This window comes from Myotis brandtii, unplaced genomic scaffold (genome assembly GCF_000412655.1).
Source record: "Myotis brandtii unplaced genomic scaffold, ASM41265v1 scaffold312, whole genome shotgun sequence".
Classification (NCBI taxonomy): domain Eukaryota; kingdom Metazoa; phylum Chordata; class Mammalia; order Chiroptera; family Vespertilionidae; genus Myotis; species Myotis brandtii.
The window spans coordinates 4537243-4561108 of NW_005361955.1; the positions used below are offsets into that span (position 1 = coordinate 4537243).

The following is a 23866-nucleotide window of genomic DNA, read 5'->3' on the forward strand; positions in this document are numbered from 1 at the left end:
TGTGTAGTTCTTTTATTCTTGTTCAGGCTAAGTAATTTATGCACGTGGAGCCCAATTCAAACAGTTCAGTGGTTCAGTGGCACAGACAGGGTGAAATAGCCCCCCTGCAACCCCCGATTCCCCAGTTCCCACCTCAGAGACAGCACCCTCATCCGTGTCTTGGATGGCCTTGGGGAATGTCTCTGCTTGCAGTGAGTGTGTTTGTGTCAAGTTCCCCTGGACAGCCCTGAGGCCGGCCAGGGTGAAAACCTCAGCCTGGACCACCTCTAGGGCCCGATAAGCACGTTCAGACTCGGTTTGCAGCTGCCACAGGAAAACAAACTCTGGCTCCTTGGTTTCCCCATCTGTCAAGGGGGAGAACCTCAGATTGCCTTCCTCCCACAAGAAGACCAGGACAGAACAGATAAACACAGGCTTGCCACGCACTCCACCATAGGACGCTACCGCAGGTACATTTTCTGAGGCTGATTGAGGCCAGTGTGGAGAAAGACATCAGGCGAGTGCCCGTCTGGGATTTGCTGGCTTATCCGGGGGTGTGGGAGCCCTTGGAGTCACAGACAACCGGCTGTCACCAGAAACAGCAGATGTTTAAAAGCCTTTATTTAATGAAAACAGGAAGCACCCATTTCCTGGCTGTTTTTCCTCAGTGAGAAATATTTAGGATAATTTTAGCAAAAGAAGGAATCTTTTTTAAGTTTTATAGCTACTTTATCTATGTAGAAAGCATATTTCAAGCAGATTGATGTCCCTGGGGCTTGAGTTTTAATCATCTCTGAATCCTCAGTGCCCAGAACCATTAAACGTTCAATAGCTGTTTGCCAAATAAATGAATGAGTGAGCAATAGGAGGAGGTACTGAGAGCAGTTGAAGGAAGTGTGCCCTGGGGTTGGAGAAAGCAAGGATGGCTTATGAGTAGAGAGCACTTCCCATGAAAGATGGGACATCCAGGCAGAGGGCATAGCACAGGCAAAGGCAAGCAGGTGGGAAGGGTTGCTAAGTGTTGGAGACTAGTGAATACCCCAGTCGGGTTTATAAGAAAAAAGGCTAGAAATGGATCTTGGAGCTAATTTGTGAAGGGTTTGCAAATCCCCATCCAAACGCATTCATCTGGCCGTGTATAAAATCACATGCCCCAGCTCAGACTTAAAGGGTCTTAAGCACCGAGCTGGTTCACAATGCGCGGCATTTACAGAGCACCTTCTCTGTGCCAGGCCCTCTGGAGGGTTCCGAGCCATGGGCAGCACCCACCCTCCAGAGCCCAGAGCCTAAGGAAATGTCTGGAGAAGGGGAAATGTAGATGCCCAGCACACAAAAGCATGAAGCAGAACCGGCTGAAGCACAACCAAGGCGTCCAGTTAGGAGGGCCACTGCCCAGGAAGGAAGTGGAGTATCTCAGGTGCGAGGGAGGCCCCTCAGGTGTTTCCGGGTCTGTCTTGAGTACCCCAACATTTGAGGCAGGTCACAGGCCCCTAAAGTATCTGACCCAAGAGTCATGGTGGGGTGCCCATCCATCCCACTACTACCACCGGCTCCTCCTCATGCCCAGATGCCCACTGCACCCCAGCCGCACTGCATCTGCATCCACACCCCCTCGCACCCCTCCTCCCCCAGCAGAACAACACAAGCAAGGAAGACTGGGGTGTGGATGCAGATGCATTCTTGTCACCAGCATCTGCAGGCCCTGTGCTTCGTGCTGCTCAGCCCGTCACAGGAACCTCCAGCCTCGCTGAAGGGTGGAGACTGTCATCCCCATTTCACAGAAGAGGAAACCAAGGCTGAGGTGGAGCCCAGGGCAAAGCCCTAAGCCCTCTGTCCTGAGGCAGGGAGGCTTCCACTGCACAGAGAAAAGTGTGGGGCCAAATAATTAGCCTCCTCCTCTTTCTCCCCAGTGGACCTATTTGGGGGAGACCCAGAGAATGGGGCTCCAGGTCGGCAGTTTAGCTCCCTGAGACAGTCTTGAAAGCAGAAGTCTTTCTAAAACATGGCACCAATAACCTTCCCAGTTCAGAATGTGCCATGGCTCCCAGGCCTGAGGGAGCAAGGCTCTGGTTCGAGCACCTTTGGACCTCAGGCCCCTCTCCAGCCTCATGGCCCTCCCTCAGCCTCAGCCTCAGCCGCTCCAGGCCACCCACAGTGGTTCATCGGCAGCACCCTTCCACCTTCCCTGCCTGTGCACCTCAAGGGACAATCTTCTGCAGCCAGGACCACAGCCAAGACAGTGTGCCAGGCACCGGAGCCTCAGTTAGTGTTGGCTGAACAGAAGCAGCTCAAATGTCCTCTCTTCCAGGAAGCTCTTGCAGATTTCTTCTCCCCACCAACTTCCTTCTAAAGTAACAGCATCCTCCTCTGTGCTCCCAGAGCCCTTTATGCAGATCTTTACCAAAGACAAAGACCCTGCCTCCGTGCAAGAGTACAAAGACAATTATGTGAAATATGTGGAAGGACACGATAGACTTGTTCTGCTGTGGAGCAATCAGCCCGGCAGCAGTGAGCGCCCTGTCATCAGAGGCGTGCAAGCAGAGGCTGGCCGGCCTTCTGTCGGGAACACCTGGGGGGAGATCTAGGCAATGAATATAGGTCAGAGTCACATATAGCTCCTTCCAACTCCAAGACCTCAAGTTTCTTTGAAACAAATATAACCTAAACTATTTCTTTTAGGGCAGGAGCCACATAAGGTATGCATTCCCAAAAGAACAGTGGCTCCTCCCTATCCTCTGGGACAGGAGACAGCGAGGGCTGCAGCCCCAGCGACAGCCATTGTGAGGACACAATACATTATGTAAACAGGATGTGAACATTCCACATCCCCACTCCCTCCGGCTCCATAAAAAGAGGTCACATTTGCTTATGTGAGCAGCCACTGCGGCACAAGGCAGAAACCTTGCTCATGTGACCCTCATCCCTGAGTAGGCCCCAGAAGGCTCCTCCTTGACCCTGGACATACACCTCGAAGAGGCCATGCTCAGCTCACCTGTGCTAGTACCTCAATGACAGGGAGGTCACTACCTGCCACCACAAAGCAGGTCTCTTAGGGAACTCGTAGCTGGAGAGGCCTCCTTATCAGGACCTGACCTGCCTCTCATGCCATTTGTTCCTCACTCCACCACAAGGTGGTCATTCTTAGGAGCCTGGATTTTCTCTACCAGGGGCAGCCCCTGAAGGAGGTGACACAGGCTGAGCTTCAGCAGGTCACGCTCCTGGTGGTCAGGGTAAGGAAAAGAGGGAAGAGGGGCAAGGCCAGAGGCAGGGAGGCTGAGGAGGGGCTGGGCAGTGACCTTGACCTGAGATGATGGTGTAGAAAGGTGTGGACAGAGGCCAGGTATTTTCAAGGTCGACCCTTGTTATTAAAATCCTGGGGGCAGAAAGGGACCAGCAGGCAGGAGTCATCAACAGTCAGGTTTTGGACCAACATTCTAACTCTGTGTTTGCTAAGGCTGCTGTAACAACCTGGGCAGCTCAGACAACAGAACAGTGCTGTCTCCCAGTTCTGGAGGGTAGAAGTCCGAGATCAAGGTGTGGGCAGGTCAGTTCCTTCTGAGGCTGTGAGGGAGGGACCAGTCCCAGGACCCTCCCCGGCTTCGGTGCTCAGCTGGCAACCTTCAGCACTCCTTGCCATGGAGCAGCATCACCCTGACCTCTGCCTTCTTCCTGTGTGAGTCATGTCCAAATGTCCCCTCTTTATGAGGACACCAGTCACATTGGGTGAGGGCCACGCTAATGACCTCGTCTTTTTTAAAAAATATATTTTTTTATTGATTTCAGAGAGGAAGGGAGAGGGAGAGAGAGATAGAAACATCAATGATGAGAAAGAATCATTGATCAGCTGCCTCCTGCATGGCCCACACTGGGGATTGAGCCTGCAACCTGGTCATGTGCCCTGACTGGGAATCGAACTGGGACCTCCTGGTCCATAGGTTGACGCTCAACCAGAGCCACACTGGCCCGGCCCTAATGACCTCATCTTAACCTGATTACCTCTATAAAGACCCTGCCTCCAAATAAGGTCACATTCTGAGGTGCTGAGGGTGAGGATGTCCATGTATCTTGGGGAGCGGGGAGGGCACATTTCAGCCCCAAACAGTCTTCAAACTCTCTCAACAGTGACTTGGCAGATTTAGCTCCCTAAGACACCCCCCGGGTGGATGTGAGCTCCCAGGCACTGAGATGTGCAAGAGTGGGATGTGGGACTCAGCCCCTCCAGTCCAGAGGTGCTACAGTGCTTTGGTCTCTTAGTACATAGGGTTTTCTGCCCTTGACATGTCCTCTCCTGCTAAAAAAATTTTTTTGCACCAAATATTGCCTTATTACTTTATTATCTGTCACTGTCCATGGGTAAGAGTTTCGTCCAGTTGATCTGTGTTGTCTATAAAGTTGATCTGTGTTTTGGCAGCTCCAGGCTGGTTTTTGCAACCTAATTGCTGGCCACATCCACAGTTCTGCATAAGGTTGGGGTCTGGGTGAGGGGATAGGGTGAGGCCTTGCTGGCTTCTGATTGGCTAGCTCTGCCTGGCCTGATTGGCCCAGATACCAGTATTACAGAGAGGGCAGGAGGCAGTTGTTACCCTCACAGGGAAATGTCATACTTTACATGAAACATAATCATTTGCATTTATTATAAGCCAGTGTCACATTCTGTAAATAAAATGTCCCCAAATGCAATTCCCCTCCCCCCACAAAAAAAAACTAAAAATACACAAACATATTTATCGTTGACTTTGCAGGAAATGTGCATGTGGATAAAGCAGAGACAAGATCCTATGCAGTAGAAGAGTGCTCTATACTCTCAAGGGGCCAGATCTGAGGGAGTGTTTATTGGGCGCTTTCTCAAAGTCCTTGCCTAGGTCTGGATAACATTGTTTTTATCCTAGGGTGGGCTATCATGGCTGATAGGTGGCAGCTGCCTGGCACTCTACAGAGAAGAATTCTGAAGCCACATCAGGGTTTAATCAGAGGGTGCTGCAATTGATTAATAATGCCTTCCATGGGAGAAGCCGGGGTGGAGATGGTCCATGTGCCATCAGTAGCTCCTGGTCAGCTAGGCCCCTTACAGTGGCGCTGCCTGTGAGCGGGGCTCACTCTGAATCCATGAGGGCAGGGAGGGCCTGACCAAGGTGATGCCCACCCCCATGGCGCCTGCCCTCCCACCCAGGTCCCAGAAGCCATCAGGAAGTGCCAGCGGGCAGGCATCACGGTCCGCATGGTCACCGGCGACAATATCAACACAGCCCGGGCTATTGCAATCAAGTGTGGCATCATCCATCCTGGGGAGGACTTTCTGTGCCTTGAGGGCAAGGAGTTCAACCAGAGGATCCGCAACGAGAAGGGGGAGGTATGTGGCCCAGTGCAAAGGGCACTCAGAGGTGTGAGCTTGGACGGAGGGGGGAAGGGGGGTGGGGACTGGGAGGCATGGGTGCTGCATGATTGTCCAGAAGCCAGCGAATGTGCCAAGAGCCCAGTGATTCTAGGCACCTCCCTCCTTTCTCCAGCCCTCAGTTTCTCTCCCCAACCCCACCAATCCGCCCCCTCCTGCATCCCTCTCCAGATTGAGCAAGAGCGAATCGACAAGATCTGGCCAAAGCTGCGGGTGCTGGCTCGCTCCTCCCCCACAGACAAGCACACCCTGGTCAAAGGTAAGACTTGGGCAGGCACAGGCAATTCTGAGACCCAGGTGCCAGGCCCCTACAGCCTTTCCTCCCTGGCACCTACAGCTTCTTCCCAGGACAAAAGGGCTTTTGCCTGGGGCTCCCCACATGTGGGACACCCTGATCTCGCCCTCTTTGCAGCCCTAGAGGCCTCCTAAGGGCCATAATGAGATGAGGAGGCTGTGAATCTTCTGTCTGGGCTTCAATTCCTAAAGGAGCAATGAGATTGCCTGCCTAGGGCCAAAACTCATGGCCTGAGGACTGAATGGGGCCCACAGATGTATTTTACTTGGGTGGTACAACGCCTCTTTTATGTTGAATTTGAATGACTTTATACAGATCCTGCTCTCTCATGTTTGATGCCGTCTTCAATACTCATTATTTTCTGACACTCAGCACACTTCATTTATTGATGCTCTGTCTGGCCCCAGAGCTTGGGAGTTTGAGACCTTTAATCTGCCTGGTCTCTGAGACCTTGAGGATGGCCTAGGAATTGCAATCTGACGGTTGAGGCCCACAACCAGCATCCTTATCCCTCCCTGTCTCCCTCCAGAGAGAGAATGTACCCTTGCTGAGTCCACTCAGGTGGCCAGATACTAGATACTTTCAGGGTCACACAGCCCTGGGTATGAGTCCTGGCACTGCCACTGACTTGCTCTGTGGCCTTGGGCAAGTCCCTCCCACTCTGACACTCAATTTCCATTCCCATTTCTTATTCAGCCACTCATTCATTCATTCACTCGTTCATTCACTCACTCATTGTCTTGATAAATGCTTATTGAGGATCTACTATGTGCTGGGCCCTGCTCTTGGTAGTCATAGCCTTTCCCTCTTGGAATTCATGGTTCAGGTTCCATCCAGCAGATATTAAATAGCTGGTTTCCCTACATAGAGATAAAGGCTTCACTGGGGGAAGAGAAGGGTGATCTGAGACCCTCTGCTGGTGTCAGATCACAGGCCATGGAAGGTGGTTTGGGGGGCCAGGAGCAAGTGCCTATGTTTGAGGCAGGGCAAGGAACTGCACTATGAAAGCCCAGAGGCAAAGGTTTCCAAGCACCTTCTGGTGTGGAAAGATGTTCAACTGGCTGGGCTGGGACCTCGAGGAGAGAGGGCGATCAGAGGAGGAGACCAGAGAAGGAGGTGCCAGCCTCAGCTCATGCAGGGCCTAGAACGCCGGACAGTGACCCGCACGGTCAGCTCAGGGTGGGGACTGTGGGAGGGCCTTGAAGGGACATGCACTGTTTTAGAAAGCTCACTCCCTGCTGAGTGGAGAGTGGCCTGGAAGCAGAGGGACCACCAGGATTGTCCAGCTGTGAGAAGTGACACCTGGACCGGGTGGTGACAGTGCTGGTGGACAGGAAGTCAGCAGGTCTGAGAACTGTTCTGTGGGAGAAGGGCTGGGCCTGGCAATTGGATGTGGTGGAGGGATGAGGCAGACACGGGTCCAGGATCCCATAAGTCTCCACTGTTTCAGAGCCTGCTGCGCACCAGCATGCACGTGGTTTTTGAGCAGCAGCTAGGTGTTAGGAATTATGAGAGAAGGACAGATTTGAGGGGAAACTCGGTGGCTGAGCTGAAGGCCCTCTGACATCCACGTGGAGATGTCTGGAGGACAGATGGCTATCCGTGGAGTCGGGGCTCAGGAGACAGCTGGCCAGAGGTGAAGACACAGGTGGGGTAAGCCGAGTAAGGAGAGCAGAGGAGCCGGCTGAACCCAGGACCTCACACCTGAGCGACAGGCAGAGAGACCAAGGAGTGGCAGCCAGAGGGAGGAGGACAGCCAGGAGCAGTGGACCAGGAGGCGAGGAAGGAAGCCTGGTGAAGAGGAAGGGGTGGCCCACAGCACGAACAGCTCCTGAGAGGTCTAGAGAAACAGGATAAGGATGTGACCACAGGAGGTGACCGCAGGAAGGCCTCTGGTGGCCGTGCATGGCAGGGCCATGCCAGCACTGCAGGTGGTGGACAAGGGTCTGGTAGAAGGTGTCCTCCCAGCTCCCCCCTCTCCTGGGAGCAGTAGGAGGCCTGCGGAAAGGTCAGTGCCAGCCTGAGAAGCCTCAGAGAAAAAACCGGCCCTTCCTCTTCCTTGGAGAAGCACCCAGGCAGGCCAGGGGGCCCCGCAGGGATGAAGGCCTCAAGTGCCAAGTGGACAGAGACTGGAGAGTCCTTGGCAGCGGATCAGCTGGGGCGCAGCTGGGACGACTCCCGAGTACATGCCTTGGAGCTGGGCCTGGAAGCAGGTGGAACTTGCATGGTCACAAAGAGCTGGGTGGGGGGTAGGGAGCACAGTGCCCGAAGTCAGGGAACTCATTCCCTCCTTCCACAGGCTGTGCTGTTTGCCAGGTTCAGGACAGGGGGGCGCGTGGACGGATGGGAGCTGCAGTGATCAGTTAGGGTGGGGGCCTGCAGGGGGTCACAGAGGCTTCCCAGAGAAAGTGGCTCTGAGCTGAGCCTGCAGGTGGGTGACAGGGAGCTGGCTGAGGGAACAGCCTGTGCAAAGACAGGGCCAAGTGGAGCCAGCTCTGCAGGACCAAGAGCCATTCCTGTAGTTAAATCACAGATGAGGGATGGCCGGGGGCTGAGAGAAGAGATGATCAGAGAATGGGCAAATTCTGACCATGGAGGACTTCGTGAGCAGAGCTAAGAATGCAGATGTCCCTCCAAGGCCAAGTGGGCAGTGAGAGAACGACTCAGCTGATGCTGGGGGCCAGGTTCAGACTCAGGCGCTGCTGTGCAGATTGGAAGGGGAGCCCTGGGTTACTGAGGCAGAAGGGATGGGGACAGAGAGAAGCGGAAGGATCCCAGTGCGATTTCAGAGCCAGGATCCTCCGGCCTTGGTGACACATTTGATGTGCAGAATGAGAGAGCGACATGACAAGGTTGACACTCAGATTTCTGTCCTGCCCATAAACTCCACACCTGCCCAGTGATATCTTTCACCCATCCTTTCCCACTGGCCCCAGCTCAGTGACAGGAGCCACATGACATCTGTTCATTCTGTTATTTATTGAGGATTTTATTGAGGATACATGTGTACAGAGAGAATAAGGCCAGTACAGTGGGTCAGGGGTCATTGGAGAATGGCACAGCCTAGACCTCCTCAGGTGTGACTGAACCTCCCAGAGAGGTGGTGCTGGGGGAGCTCATGGTAGGCCCCTGGCAAAACCCTGGAGCCCCTGGAGCACAGGCAGGGGGGCAGCAATTCTGGCCAGGGTGGCTGCTGGGGTTGCCATGGGTTGCAGAGAGAAGAGAGGGTGCTGGAGAGGTGAGCAGGCCCAGACCATGGAAAGCTGCAAGCCAGTGCTGGGCTAAGATGCCTGACATCCCCTGCAGGTGCTGGGAGCTATGGGTGACCCTGGAGCTGGGAAGAACCACGATGGGGGGGGAGGGGCAGGGCAGGGGACAGAGAGGAGGCTGTGCCCAGTCCTGTGTCCTCCTGAGGTTCAGGACTGGCCAGATTGTCCCTGCCCCATGGAGCACCCCAGGGCCCTGAGCACACCCCTGCCCCCTCCCACAGGCATCATCGACAGCACCCACACGGAGCAGCGGCAGGTGGTGGCCGTGACAGGAGATGGCACCAATGATGGTCCTGCACTCAAGAAGGCGGACGTGGGCTTCGCCATGGTAGGAGCGGCTTGCAGGGGCCGAGGGCAGCCTCTGGCAGGAGCTCACAGGCAGGGGGCTAGGGGAACATGGACAATACAGCCTCAGGCTGGCGATGTGGGACCCCCAGTTCACACTCAGCCCACCCACCGTCCACCTCATGTGCCCAGCCTGGCCCCCTGGAAGGACAGAGGGAGGCTCCCTGCACTAAGGGGTCTGGGTTGGGGGGAGGGGCAGGAAGAGGCTTCCTAAAGAAAGGGCTGGCCCCAGGGTGCTAGGTCTGTCAGGAGTAGGTGTGTGTGCATGCATATGCGTTTGTATGCACATGTGTGTGCCATGTGATCTGGCTGTGCTGGCAGTTGGGTGTATATATGTGGGGGTTGTGTAGGACTGAGGATGTGTAGGGGAGGAGAGCAGTGTTGCTAGAGCTGCTTGCCTCCTCGGTTGACCCACCCAGGCTCCTGTCCCTGTCCCCACAGGGCATTGCAGGTACAGATGTGGCCAAGGAGGCCTCGGACATCATCCTGACAGACGACAACTTCAGCAGCATCGTCAAGGCGGTGATGTGGGGCCGCAACGTCTATGACAGCATTTCCAAGTTCCTGCAGTTCCAGCTGACAGTCAACGTGGTGGCTGTGATTGTGGCCTTCACGGGGGCTTGCATCACGCAGGTGGGTCCCCCGAGGGGTGGGCAGGGTGGAGCATGCCGAAGCCTGGGGGAGGGCATCCCAGGTTGTCCCACCCGTCAGTGGCGCCTGCTGAGGGTTAGGAAATGCAGCACAGGCCTCAGGTGCCAGCCCAGCGGAACAGAGGAAATGAGGCTCAGAGATGTGCCGGGGGGTTGTCCAAGGTCACCAGGCAAGTGGGAGAGGTTAGACCTCACTTCCACGCCTGCCTGGCCCAGGCACAGCGCTGGTCATTGCTCCAGGAGGCGGGAGAGGCTATCCCCAAAGGAGGCAGAGTTCATGGCCGCATAAAGGACTAGAGGGCGGGTGGGGCGGGGCCGGGCCCAGGGGGATCAGGCAGCCAGATGGGGGGCAAGGAGCCTGCAGGGCCCAGGGGGCCTTAGTTCTGACATGGAGCGTGTCGGGTGAGGCCTGGTTGCCTGGGTTCTTGAGGCCAATTGGGGGCCATAGTGGGGAGTCAGGGACTCTGTCACGGGGAGCGACAGTTGTCTGTCAGGATCTCAGCCTGGGACTTGAGCAGCCCCAGGTCCTGAACCCAGAGGCAGTTAACCACAGGCCCCAACAGCAGCAGCCCCCTGCTTCCTCACCTGCCCCATGCAGCAGGAAACAGTGATGATCCCCACCTCACAGAGGCAGAAACTGAGGCTTGGGGTATGGACAGGCCAGGTACCTGCCACTGCTCCCACAGCCTCCTGCCTCCCCCAAAGGCTGACCAGGCTGGCCCGGGAGGAAACAGGCGTATTCCAAGGCTGGCCCCTCCTTGCGGCCAAGTGGGCAGACAAGTTCCTGCCCACAGGAACCCCGAGGCCCGGAGGCCGGCACTGCCCCAAAGAGCTGTGTGGCCCTGGGAACACTGCTCCCCTCTCGTTTATTCTGAGCCCTTGGGGATACACATGGCAGCACCCAATACCCAAGCCCTGAGAGAGTCTGAGGGTCAGCTGAAGGGGTCCCTTCCTTCTCCAGGGCCGCTCCAGGTTTGTGGGTGAGAAGCTCCCTCTAGTGGTGGCTTGGGGACACTCCCACAACATGGCAATTCACAAGGCTTCTTGGAGACCAGCGGATGCCAGCTGGGGAAACTGAGGTTTCAGTTTGCCTAAAGATCTTAGATTGAGTTGGTGGCAGGGCCATGGAGACCTTGATGTGGAGATCGGGGACCCTAACCCCAAGGGGCACGTGATCAGAGAAGGCTGATGGCAGGAAGAAGCTGAGGGTGTGGGGTGTAGGATGTGACTGTGCTGGGGCAGAGGTGGGAGAAGTGGGCAGGAGGCAGAGCTCTGATAAACACCTAGGAGGTAGTGAGAATATGGGGTGCAGACAGGGGGCCTCAGGAGGAACGTGGAGAGGACAGAGGGACCAGGAACAGCTCAGTTCAAGCTATGAGGCTCTCAGGGTCTGACTTCCTGGAGGAGGTGTTTCTCCAGTGGATGAGGCTAAAGCCACAGGGAGAGGTTTCAGCTGGAAAGTGGGCAGTGTGGGGGAGGATGGGGCCCCTGCAGCCAGGGGACAGATGTAGGAAGAGAGCAGGGCTCTGGAAGGGGCCACGGGAGCACAGATTTAAGAGGCAGGGGAAGAGGAGAAGCTCCTGAGGGAGATGGAGAAGGAAAAGGAACATTCAGAGAGGAGGAGGAGCTCGAGGTGAGTGGGGTCAGGGGTGCAAGGAGGAGGCTGTGGCCAGACACCAGTGAGGCCAGTGAGATGGGCTGGAAGATGTGTTTCTCAATTGTGACAAGTGGGCACTGGTGACCTTGGGGAAAGGCTTTGGGGGGGCACGGGGAGGCCAGAGTCTGGCTGCAAGGACAAGGCACGCAGGGTATGAGGAAGGAGGGAGACGGATGGATTCAGCAACTTTGGGCAGTGCAGACTGCATGGCATGACTTCACAGGACGGTATGAATATGTGATCCCATCTCAGGCAGAGGTGTGGGACGATCCACGCCAGACTGGATTGTGGGAACCTATAGGTGGTTCAATCACTGATGAGTTTTAGCTTCTGTGCTATTCCTTACTTGCCCCAATTTTCTACCATAAAAATGTTATATTTTGAACAATAACTGCTGACATCAAAGTGGGGTAAAGGATAAAGAGAAATTGAGTGGTGGTGAGAAGAGGACAGGGTTGGGGCACTGCTGGTAAGGTAGGAGAGACATGAGCCATCAATGGTTGAGGGCAGCGGTTCTCAACCTGTGGGTCACGACCCCTTTGGCGGTCGAACAACCGTTTCACAGGGGTCGCCTAAGACCATCCTGCATATCAGATATTTACATTACGATTCATAACAGTAGCAACATTACAGTTATGAAGTAGCAACAAAAATAATTTTATGGTTGAGTCACAATATGAGGAACTGTATTTAAAGGGCCAGAAGGTTGAGAACCACTGGTTGAGGGGAAAGAGGCAGCGGGGAGGGGCAGAGGGAGACAGAGGAGATGGAGTCTGTGCTGGAGATGGTGGGGGACGTTGTGGCCTTGCCTAGAGGTGAGACTCATGGGCAGGGGGGTGGGGGGAGTGGCAGGCAAGGATGTGGCTGTATTTACCAGAGAGCCAGTGGCCATTGGCCCTGGGAGTCCATTTTGTCCTTGGGGGAGAAGAGAGCCAAAGTGGGCAGGTCTGGGCTGTCCTCCAGGCAAAGCCTCAGTGAACCTGCTCTGTGCCTGCTCAGGAGCCCAGGGGGCAGGCCAGTGAGGGCAGACCCACTGGACAGAGCGGCCTCAAGGCTCCAGCAGGAAGCTGCTGAGCCCCCAGTGATGAGCCCCACACCAGGCACGTGGTGGCAGCAGGTGGGGCTGGTCTCCCCATGACAGCCCTCTCCACGGTTGCTGTCCCCAGGACTCCCCTCTGAAGGCCGTGCAGATGCTCTGGGTGAACCTCATCATGGACACGTTCGCCTCACTGGCGCTGGCCACCGAGCCGCCCACCGAGACCCTGCTTCTGAGGAAGCCGTACGGCCGCAACAAGCCCCTCATCTCGCGGACCATGATGAAGAACATCCTGGGCCATGCCGTCTACCAGCTCACCCTCATCTTCACACTGCTCTTTGTGGGTGAGCCCCCCACCCCACCCCCGGAGACTGACCCAGCGTTCTGATTGACACCCGCCTTCCTGTTTGCCAGTGGGGGATGGAGGCCCAGGGAGAGGAAGTTAGCTGCTCAGGGTCACAGAGAAAGACTTGGGCAGAGCCAGGCCCTGTCCTGCATCTGGCCAACCCCCAAACCAAGGCTTTTTCCACGGACGCCATCTCTGAACAGAGTACACCCTACATGAGGTGGTGCCCAAGTATTGATGAATGCCCCTCACGCCAGCCTCAGAGGAGCCTGAGGCTTTGGGGGGAAATGACTGGCCCCTTCTCTGATGCATTCCCACAGGTGATCCTTGCCCCGTGGAAGGTTCCTCAGTGAGGCTTCCTACACACCTGCCTTCCCACCAGTTATTTCCACAACACTCTCACTTAGGGTGCCAGCCACTCCACGAGGCAGGCACCTCTGCCATCACTCCCCATGACAATGCTAACAGCAAGCACAGAGAGGTGAGGCGACTTGCCCAAAGGCATGCAGTCTGAGGAGGAGCCTGGGCAAAGAACCAGGTCTGGATGGGCTAAGACTGGCCTGGCTTCCAGGGCGCTTCAGAGATGATCCATGCAGAGCCCACCCTCCGGGTGATAGATGAGGAAATAAACACCCAGAGAGGGGAAGAGGCTTGCCCGTGGTCACACAGCCAGTCGGGCCCAGCTGGAGTCCTCGCCTGGGCAGGCTCCCCCCATGTGAGCCTCCTTGAGCTGGACTTTCAACACCAAGGAGCACTTGCCTTCAGAGTACAGAGTACAGATGCGGTGGGGCATGGTCCTGTTCCTCAGAGGGCAGGCCTCCTCCAGAAAGCTCAAGGGTGGAGTGCTGGCAGGACCATTGTAAAGATCACCTGAGAAGCTGTGGAGGAAGCCACAGGAAGGCAGAAGTGGGAGAGACTCCCAGAAAAAGCTGCAGGCGAGGGAGAGAGGAGGGCCGCCGCTGCCTTACGGGCTGGCTTCCCCATCTGAGCACCTACCCTCGGTGGTCTTGGGTTCATGGGCACACCTCTCACACAGGAAGCCCGACAAGCCCTCCTGGCACCACCTCACATAGGCATGCCATCAGCAGGTGTCCACACAATACCCGGGGGTGCTCTGCCCTCCACCGTGTGACAGCTCAGCTGTAAGGGAAGCAGCAACATGGGTGGGTCCGAGCCAGTCTGGCTGAGGAGCCCAGCCTCCACACAGGAATTATATCTCTTATAATAGCCCTCTGAGCTTCCAGAGGTCTCAGCAAGGGACATGCCCAGTTACAAAAAGCAGCACTTTCGGGGGAGCCCAAAGCCATGGCCTCCCACCTCCAGTCCTCCCAGTCCAGATGAGTCTGTCATTTTTTATAAGCAATGTCGCCTAAGAACACAGCCAGCATTCCACCTTTACCAGATTTCCATGGAAAAGTGGAAGGAAGTTCACCCAAGGTCTTGTTCCCCTACAGCAGTGGTTCTCAACCTTGGCTGCACATTAGAATCACCTGGGAATCTTTTTAAAATCCTGATTTCTGGGCCTCATCCTCCAGAAATTCTGTTTCTTTGTTACTAATGTTGTGGGCCCCACCCCATAACAAAGAAACAAATTTCCGGAGGATGAGGCCCAGAAATCAGGATTTTAAAAAGATTCCCAGGTGATTCTAATGTGCAGCCAAGGTTGAGAACCACTGATCTAGACCAAATTTATTATGTTATAAGGCAGTGGTCGGCAAACTCATTGGTCAACAGAGCCAAATATCAACAGTACAACGATTGAAATTTCTTTTGAGAGCCAAATTTTTTAAACTTAAACTATATAGGTAGGTACATTGTTATTAACTTAATTAGGGTACTCCTAAGGCTTAGGAAGAGAGCCACACAAGGGGCCAAAGAGCCGCATGTGGCTCACGAGCCACAGTTTGCCGACCACGGCCCTAGGGGATAAAGAGTTTTGTTACCCCTTCACTCACACTCATGGCCACCCAATGGCACAGGCCTACCTACCCCGTGTCCGGGGCGTGCCTCCATGTCTGGGCTGCCCACCCTGCTGCTGGGCCCAGGGTCTTCTCCCACCCCGGCCCCACCCAGCTCCCGCACTCTCGGCTTGACAGGTGAGAAGATGTTCGAGATCGACAGCGGGAGGAACGCCCCCCTGCACTCGCCGCCCTCGGAGCACTACACCATCATCTTCAACACCTTCGTCATGATGCAGCTCTTCAACGAGATCAATGCCCGCAAGATCCACGGCGAGCGCAACGTCTTTGACGGCATCTTCCGGAACCCCATCTTCTGCACCATCGTGCTGGGCACCTTTGCCATTCAGGTAGCCAGGCCACCATTTAACCTGGGCCAGCGGGCAGTGGGCAGCTGGAGCCCCCTGCAGTGTCCTGAGAGCCCAGGCCTCCGACCTGGCCCCTGAGGCCCATCTCTCTGTCTGTCTCTGTCTCTGCTCCCTTTGACCTCCAGATAGTGATCGTGCAGTTTGGGGGGAAGCCATTCAGCTGCTCCCCGCTGCAGCTGGACCAGTGGATGTGGTGCATATTCATCGGGTTAGGAGAGCTCGTCTGGGGCCAGGTAAGTTCTGAGCGGGTTACAGGAAGTGCCTCTTAGCAGGAGAAGGGAAAGAGCATTGGCCAGGAAATCCGGGAGCCCCAGGAATGGGTCCCAGTTCTGCCAGGGACTTGCTGTGTGGTCCCGGGACAAGGCCCTCCCTGCCACTGGGCATCTGAGCAATGGAAGTTGGCCCAGGTCCCAAATGCTGGTCATTTGCGTATCATCGCTGTGATTTTTGCCATATATCTCTGATCATGTTATTTACTTAATAGTTTCTTTTAATTGTATCAGGCTTTTTTTCATTGAAATTTATTTCAAAAGACAACTTTATATTACAAACATGAGTGGGAAATCAATATCACTTGTCATAAATAGAAGCTAACAAAATAATAATGTAATGAGAACAATGGTATTAAACGCTAACTGGATGCCATGGCCCACGGAGGCTCAGGGCCTACAGGCGGCTAGCTGTTCAATGGTGTTACTGAGGGTGCTGATGGGAGATTAGTAGTTGGAGCCACACCAAAGAGAAGCTCCTTCAGAGGCTCTGAGAGAACATAAGGGCAACTCTGCCACATGGCAGACCTACTCAGTGCTGTGCCTGTGGGCATCTGAGATCCTCCTGGCTTTGGGCACCCTGGGCTGGATGCTCTGGGTGGGCCTTTCATCTATGACCCCAGAACATCCTCCCACCAGTTCCCATTCCTACTGTTGCCCATGTTCTTGGGACACACACACACACACACACACACACATCACAGTGCTCACAATTTGCAGCTCAAGGCCCCTGACCAGGACGTGGTGTTTATGAGACGCGCCCGAGCTGGGCCAAAGGGGCTTTATCCCTGAGGTGCTGTCACCAAGGCGGGAGCGGAGGGGTGGGGGGCGCGGGCCCAATGGGCCTGAGACAGTGTTCTTGCCTCCAAGCTGTTCCCAGGCTGGAGTGGGACATGCCTGTGGCAGAGATTAACTAGAAGATAAAGAAGAAAGTTTAATTTTACTCAAAAGAAACTTTTTTAAACATCGGGGCTTCTTTGGAGAGTTGATAAACTAGATTTGACTCAGCAACCCCATTCCCTGGGCACCCTCAGGGCCAGGCCATCTTTATTCCACTGGGGCCCACCCCTTAGAGAGCTCAGGGTGTCTGGGTGAGCAGACTCCTAATGCCTAAGGACGATGCCAGCAGGCAATGCCCACCTTAAACTCCCAGGGAACCCCTGAGGCTGTGTCCAGGTCAGCCCATCTATCCCTCCAGGGCAGAGGTCCTCAAAGTTTTTAAACAGGGGGCCAGTTCACTGTCCCTCAGACATTCCACACATGCGCACTGCGGGCCTGGGACGAGTCGGCTGCTAAGCAGGACAGGCAGCGGCAGCAACAACACCCGGCGGGCTGGATAAATGTTTTCGGCGGGCTGCATGTGGCCTGCGGGCCGTAGTTTGAGGACCCCTGCTCCAGGGGCTACAAGGAGCCTCTGACCTCTGCCACCTCAGGTCCCCCCATAGGGCCTGCCTCTCAAGCCTCGTGGACAAATCCTTTGGAGAAAGAGGAAAAACGAAGGTTTACCCCTTCTCACGTTGCCTCCCCTTGTTAGGAAGGCAACCATTCCCAGAATCCCCAAATTGGCTCTACCCAGGGTATGCAGGCCCTGAGCCCCTCTTGCTCAGGTTGGGTACCCAGGACCCAGTGGCCTCAGGAGGAGGGAGCCCAGGAGCCTGAGGGCCCACCAGGCTCGTGCATGGCATCTTAGACACACCATCTCGCTTAACCCTCCAGCCCTGAGAATTGCCTTCAGCTTTACAGGTGGGAAAACCAGAGCTCAGAGAGGTTAAAGGACTTGCCCAAGGTCACATGACCAGTAAGGTCTGGTGTATTCAAAGTCACATCTGCCCAACTCCTAGAAGCCAGGATTTTTCACTATGCCCCCCTGACTCTGGATGAGTGAATGAATTGAAAAGCAAATTAATAGGAGATTTAAAGATTGAATTGGGATGAGTTAATTAGTTGAACCTGTAACGATAATTGGGTCAGAGAAGCGGGAGATTGGGAGGGCAAGAGGGGGTGGTAGGGAGGGAAGGAGGCTGACTGAGGGACAGCCCCCATTGCCCTGACCTTGCAACATCCCTTGCAGGTCATCGCCACCATCCCCACCAGCAGGCTCAAGTTCCTCAAGGAGGCGGGCAGGCTCACGCAGAAGGAGGAGATCCCGGAGGAGGAGCTCAACGAGGACGTGGAGGAGATAGACCACGCCGAGCGAGAGCTGAGGCGGGGCCAGATCCTATGGTTCCGAGGCCTGAATCGGATCCAAACCCAGGTACAGGAGGCTCCCAGGGCTGGGCCCACGCCTGGCCGGGCAGGCAGGTGATGGAGTGAACGTGCTCCATCCACCTCCCAGAGCCCCAGAGGTCAGGGTCCTGCTCTCACCACCTCACCAGCTTTTTGTACACCCACATTCCTCGCACGCACTCTCGAGGGGCTGCTGAAGAAACAGTGGCCTCCTCAGGAACATTCCACATCACCTTCTCGGCCAGCAAGGGATCGGACTGGGGTGTCGCGGGTTACCTCTGAGCAGGGGAGGGGTTGACCCAAGAGCTGAGGGGACTGAGGGACTCTAGTCAGGGCTGCTGGGGGGACTGGGATCAGAGCTTCAGGGCAGCTACCAGGAGGGACAGCCCAAGGCTGGAGACTGGTCCCCTGGAGGCCAAGATGGCAGCTTCAGGCCGGGGTTGGCCCCACATTGCCCCCGGGGCCAGGGGCCTGTGAGCTCCAGGGCTTATGCACATTCGCACATCCTCGTACTCCATAGTGGGTTTCCGAGTTCTCAGGCAGCTCTGGGGAGCAAATCTTGGTTTTCCCTCATAGACACACACATGCACGCCAAAGACACCTGCAGAGCACACGTGTTTCTTCCCCAGCACAGAGACTGCATGGCTGCCACATGCCAGGTGCTACAGTGTGCAGCCCTCCCCCCACACGCCGCAGCCTCTCACAGGAGCCAGCCCCTCTGCCTGGGTTGGGGTGATAGTTCACATCATGCTTTCACAGCCTATGTAACTAAGAGAGGGTCGGTCTCTTACCCAGACCACCTGGGAGAGCTGCTGCATCTGGCAAGTTCATAGCCCCCACCCCATCCCACTCTGGGAAGTATTGCAGAGCCCCTACCTGCATCCTGCCTGGTGGCCTAGCACTTCATTTAATAAACATAACATCCATAGTGCACTGTCCCAAACATCTCACTGGCCTTCACAGCCCCCTGAGAGGTAGGTAGGCCTCCTCCAGTTTTAGAGGGGACTGCGGTTCAGGAGGCAGCACTTTCTGAGAGCTGGGGTGGGGGACAGAGGCAGGTTTCAGACCCAGAGCCACCTGATGGATACAGCCTGGGCTCCTCCCAGCAAGAACCCAGCACCCGGCCTGCCAGGGCCGCTCTCAGCACACATGGCCCTGGTGCTGTTACCAACCCGCCCAGGGCCTCTCAGAGGTCTCCAGGCTGCAGGACACCGGGACTGTAGTTCCTTGAATGGACACAGTGCCTGTCCAGCTGGGCTCTTAAGGAACGCTAACACAGGCCAAGGGCTTTGCCACTCAGAATACCCTGCCAGGTAGGTGGCATTGCCCCTTCAAAAGGATAAGAAACTACACTCAGAGAGGTGACTTGCCCAAAGTCACCTAGCTCGTAAATGGCATAACTGAGATTTGGGTCAAAGTCTGTCCACCCAGGGCCCCCACCATACCCCTCAGGCTCCACCCCTGGCCCCAAGTGGCACTAAGCACCCCGCTTACTTCCAAACACCATGTTTAATCACCCCCAGCCCACTGGCCCCTGAGCCCTTGGAGCAGAGCAAAGGCCGGGCCCTGGGGTCCTCCCTGGGACCCTGGGCCTGCAGATGGGCCGGAACCGAGCAGACATCTTTCAGAGCCTTGGAGTGTGTCTGGTACTTTTTGTTTTGATTTCAGTGACGTCGTCATTGTTGCCGTGGCTGCGGCTGTTCTCGTGGCATTGCGCCTGTCAGTCGTGTAGCTGTTGTGTTCGTTCTTCTCGCAACTTGTCTCGTTCTCTCCTCCGTTGCAGATTGAAGTAGTCAATACATTCAAGAGCGGGGCCTCCTTCCAGGGGGCCCTGCGGAGACAGTCCTCCGTCACCAGCCAGAGCCAGGACGTAGCCAATCTCTCTAGCCCTAGTCACGTGTCGTTGTCCAATGCTCTTTCCTCTCCGACCAGCCTTCCTCCTGCTGCAGCTGGGCGTGAGTGTGAATCCTTACCGCCTCGGGCACCACCGACGCTAGCGCCGGGCGGGCAGGCGGGCAGGGGCCGGGGCACCAAGGACATGGGGGGCAGCCAGTCATGGTGAGGCCCAGGGGCTGAGGGGCCACAGTTGGTCAGAAGACCATAGCCAGTGATGGGGGGCAGTCTCTTGGTGGGCCAGAGTCAGCTGGGGTCAGAGTCAGGGGTTACAACCAGTCAGTCAAGGGATCGTGAGGCTCACAAGTGGTCAAAAAGTCTGGATCAGTCAAAGGATCATCATCGGCCAGGAAGATTTCGGTAATTAAATGTCCCACTGCACCACAAGGTCGCAGCCGCCAAGGGGGAGCAATCAGCCAGGGGACACAAGGTGTCCCTATCAGTCTAGGGTCATATCAGTGACAAAAAGCCTGGCTCACAAGGACAAGCGTGAGAGTTGGCCAGGAAATCACAGTCTCCAGTCAGTCAGGCAAAGGGTTACCGTGGGTCAAGGCCCTCAGGGGTCACAGTCAGTCACAGTGGGGTCCAGCCAAGGGAGCGGTCACTGTAGGTCAGAGGTCATAGTCCGTCTGGGGTCCCAGGAGATCCCAGCCCAGTGGTTTGGAACCCTCTGCCCTCTCTCCTTGCACACCTAAAGCATCAGCCGCCTTATACCACTTTCCCTGCATGCTCAAGGTCTGATGCCTTCCTAGAAGGGACAAGGCCCCTCACCCATTCAGCTTGACCTCAAGTAGAAAACAGTGGGCCAAGCTTCAGGTCTCGCGTGGTGCTGGAGGCCCTGAGGGATCTGGTCTAGCCCTCAGCTTCCTGCCTTCCTTACCTGAGAGACAGCCTGCAGCTCTGACCCCCTCCATCACCTCCCTCCTGCCAAGCTCGTCACCTCTCACCGTCACTTTTTACCTGGGTCTCTCATCTCTGGCCTTGTCTAGATCTTTCTGAACCCCTATGTCCTCAGGTCCCAGAGCAAATAAGAAGTCTCAGTTTACCACCTTCCTCCCTTTCCTTGTCTCCAAACTGCAAGGGAGCCCTGTTCTGGTCTTCTCAGATGGCCACGATGGTTCCCTTAGACCAGTGGTCAGCAAACTGTGGCTCGCAAGCCACATGCGGCTCTTTGGCCCCTTGAGTATGGCCACGAAGTTTCAATCGCACTGTACATGTGCACCCACACATGGTATTTTGTGGAAGAGCCACATTCAAGGGGCCGCAGTTTGCCGACCACTGCCTTAGCCAGCCCTTGGGCTTCTTCGAGGAGCATAGACTCCAGACCGCATCTTTTAATACTTTATGAGGTGCCTCTACCCCCATCCAAACACAGAGCACCCATAACACACATCCTCAGCCACTGCACAGGAGAGCACCTGTGTGCTCGGTGGGAACCACGCCATCTGAGCCCTCTGGCAGGGGGCATGAGCCACAGAGAGCCTCTTGAAGGCATATGCTGATGTCCCATGACCTTTCAGTGGATGCAGTCCTGCCAGGTATGCATGATGACAGGAAGGATGCAGAAACGGTGGGAAAGCCCCTCCTTGTTCATTCATTCATTAGCACAGACCACAGTAATGAGGAGGCCAGACTAGCCAAGGTGAAGTGCAGACCTATTTGAGCAGATGGTGTCCAGAGTCACATTCCCATGAGGTATCACTAGGGAATCACTGCCAGGCTTTCTCAGGGCAGGAAACCAGAGCCAGTGATGAGGTCCCATCCTCTCCCCTTTGCATTAGAGAGCCCTCCCCTTGGTGAGAGGCCCTCACCCAGCTGACCTACTTCTGCATCAGCTTAGCTCTGACCTTGCTCCGTGACCGGAAGTGTTCTGGCCTAGAGAGCCACTTGAAGAAGACTCCATTCCTTTGGCTTCTGCCACCCTCCCCGTGACACCTGCATCCCTCTAGCTGGGTCTGACCGCCAGAAGCCTAGCTTCTGAGTGCACACTTAATTCTTTGTCCCATCTTGGTCCAGCCTCCTTCTTGACGTGTAGCACTTTGCACTGGCCACAAGAGAGCCTCTCTGGCATTCCTGCCTCGCAGTCTTTGAAAGTCTTCCCTGGATCTATCCCCCTCCTCCTAGCTTTCATAGTCTAAAAGAAAGAGCTCAGTCATCTCAAACCTTAGCAATTGAATTCTCATCTTTTCTTCTGTCATTTATAAAGCCATTCAATAAGGCTGGTCTTGGGACAGTCAGTTCTTAGCAATTCTCCTTCAGAGACATGCCCTTTTCTGCCCTCCACTTACTTCCTACCTCTAAGCCAATTTTCTTCCAAGCCAGATTGATCCCCTTTATCCCAGGGTGACTCCAACTTTGGAACAGCCTTTGAAAAGGAGCCTGTGCCATAGCCAGTTTGGCTCAGTGATTAGAGCTTCGGCCTGCGGACCAAAGGGTCCCAGGTTCAATCTGGTCAAGGGCACGTACCTTAGTTGCAGGCTCTTCCCCACCCAAACCCTGGTCCGGGCTCCTGCAGGAGGCAACCAATCGATGTGTTTCTCTCACATCGATGTTTCTCTCTGTTTTTCCCTCTCTCTCCCACTCTCTCTAAAAAAAGGAGCCTTTAAGCCTTGACCCTTCATTCTCTCAGAAACCTCAAAGGGGCTCCGTCCCCCAGCCACCACCTTGTCTCTGCCCCAGGAATCATGCCTCCTTAAGAATCTTGTATTCCTACCCTCTATTGTAGAATCCAGCCTGTAATTCTGGGTCCATTCTTGGACCCTTTCTTGGACATATGGTCTCAAAAGGAGCCTGTCTGTCCCCCTGCCCAAGGGTACTGGTTCCAAAGGGATCGCAACCTCTGTGGCTTCAGTGCACACACTTTGGTCAACACCGTCACAATGCAAACTCTAAATAATTATCCCCTAGTTCCTCTTTTTGCTGAAATAGTTTCTATAACAATGTCACATCCTTTGGTCTCCAAGGTCTCTGAGGGCCCCCTAGACACCAGGCAAGGTCTCTTCAGAAGCCAAAGGCTTTCTTCCATGGGGAGGGGTGCAGCAGGTGGCCAGGAGTAGGATTGGGTGAGATGAATCAGTGGCTGCTTCCCGCCTCCTCTCAGCAGGGTCTTCTTCCTGGGGGTTCTCCAGCAGCAGAGGGCGGCCATGTGTATGCTACATGGAAAACACTGGGGTCTGTGTGCTCTGACAGGAGCCAAACCACTGTGCCCCGGGTTATCAAGAGTTGGCTACACAGGCCAGGGGCAGGGCACTCTAGACTTGGACTGACTTCTGACTCATGACATCGGGGTGAGGAACCTGCTCCCCCCACGACACACATCCCTCCCCCAGCACCACTGTGAGATGGAGGGCCCCAGGCAGACAAATGCATGTGGTGCCAGGACAGTCCCATCCGACTGGCATCTGTAATGTTCAGGAAGGAACTCTGGCCTAGTCGCTTGCTTTCTTCTCCTGACTTACTCACAAGCGAGTTTGCTTTTACCCCCAGAAACTTAATAACACACCCTCCTGACTTATCCTTGAGCCTCACTCAACATCTTCCCAAGCAGTTGCCTACATCCTTCACTTCACATATGCCTCCAACTGAAATAGGAGGAGGGAGGATCTTCCAATACATCCATTTACCTGAAAAAGACACCGAGGCTCAGAGAAGTGGACCGACTTGCCCAAGATCACATAGCAAATGAGTGGCAAGAGGTCTGAGTGCAAAAGTCCCTCCTTTCTCCTGCCACCCCATAGCACTTCCCAGACAAGCCCACAGACCTGAGCCCACAGAGGTTGGATTTCCTTTCTGGAACCGGTACCCACACCCACAGCCTCATCCAGCAAAAACAGCGAATCCTCGGGGTCCAGAGTCCAGGGGAGTTGTTTCTCTGCTTGACTCTCCCCAGCCTGGCAGGGACGGGAGATGGGTGCCTTCCCACTGGTGATCAAGGACAAACCAGCATCCAGCTCTTCCATCCAAGGCCAAGTTGCATGACCCCTCTGCCTCATTCCCCTCAAATCCCTAACCCATCTCGAGCCACCTTTGTACGCAGCACGTTTGTAGCAGGCTCCGTGTTCATCAGTGAAAGTCCTGCTTCTTCAAACCAGCCAGGCCACGAACCTCAGACGCCTACCCCAACCAGCCACTCGCTCTGGACGCTGCCCCTGCTAGACAGGGCCTCTCCTGTTCCCACTCCCCC

At 55.4% G+C, this 23866-nt stretch overlaps 1 protein-coding gene across 10 annotated transcripts in view; it reads left to right on the top strand.

Annotated features, from left to right (window-relative positions):
* The window catches only part of ATP2B2 (ATPase, Ca++ transporting, plasma membrane 2), a 296412-nt gene that overhangs the window by 266087 nt on the left and 6459 nt on the right, over positions 1-23866 (top strand). For 7 of the 10 annotated variants that reach the window (XM_005870061.2, XM_005870062.2, XM_014542750.1 and 4 more), the window contains 8 exons: positions 5150-5329; positions 5543-5630; positions 9157-9263; positions 9722-9913; positions 12754-12967; positions 15066-15277; positions 15421-15528; positions 17636-17818. In XM_005870061.2, the coding sequence (XP_005870123.1) occupies positions 5150-5329; positions 5543-5630; positions 9157-9263; positions 9722-9913; positions 12754-12967; positions 15066-15277; positions 15421-15528; positions 17636-17818 (1284 nt within the window). Of the gene's footprint in view, positions 1-5149; positions 5330-5542; positions 5631-9156; positions 9264-9721; positions 9914-12753; positions 12968-15065; positions 15278-15420; positions 15529-17635; positions 17819-19573; positions 19746-23866 lie in introns of all 10 variants that reach the window. The other 3 variants (XM_005870065.2, XM_005870068.2, XM_005870066.2) reach the window with 1 other exon arrangement.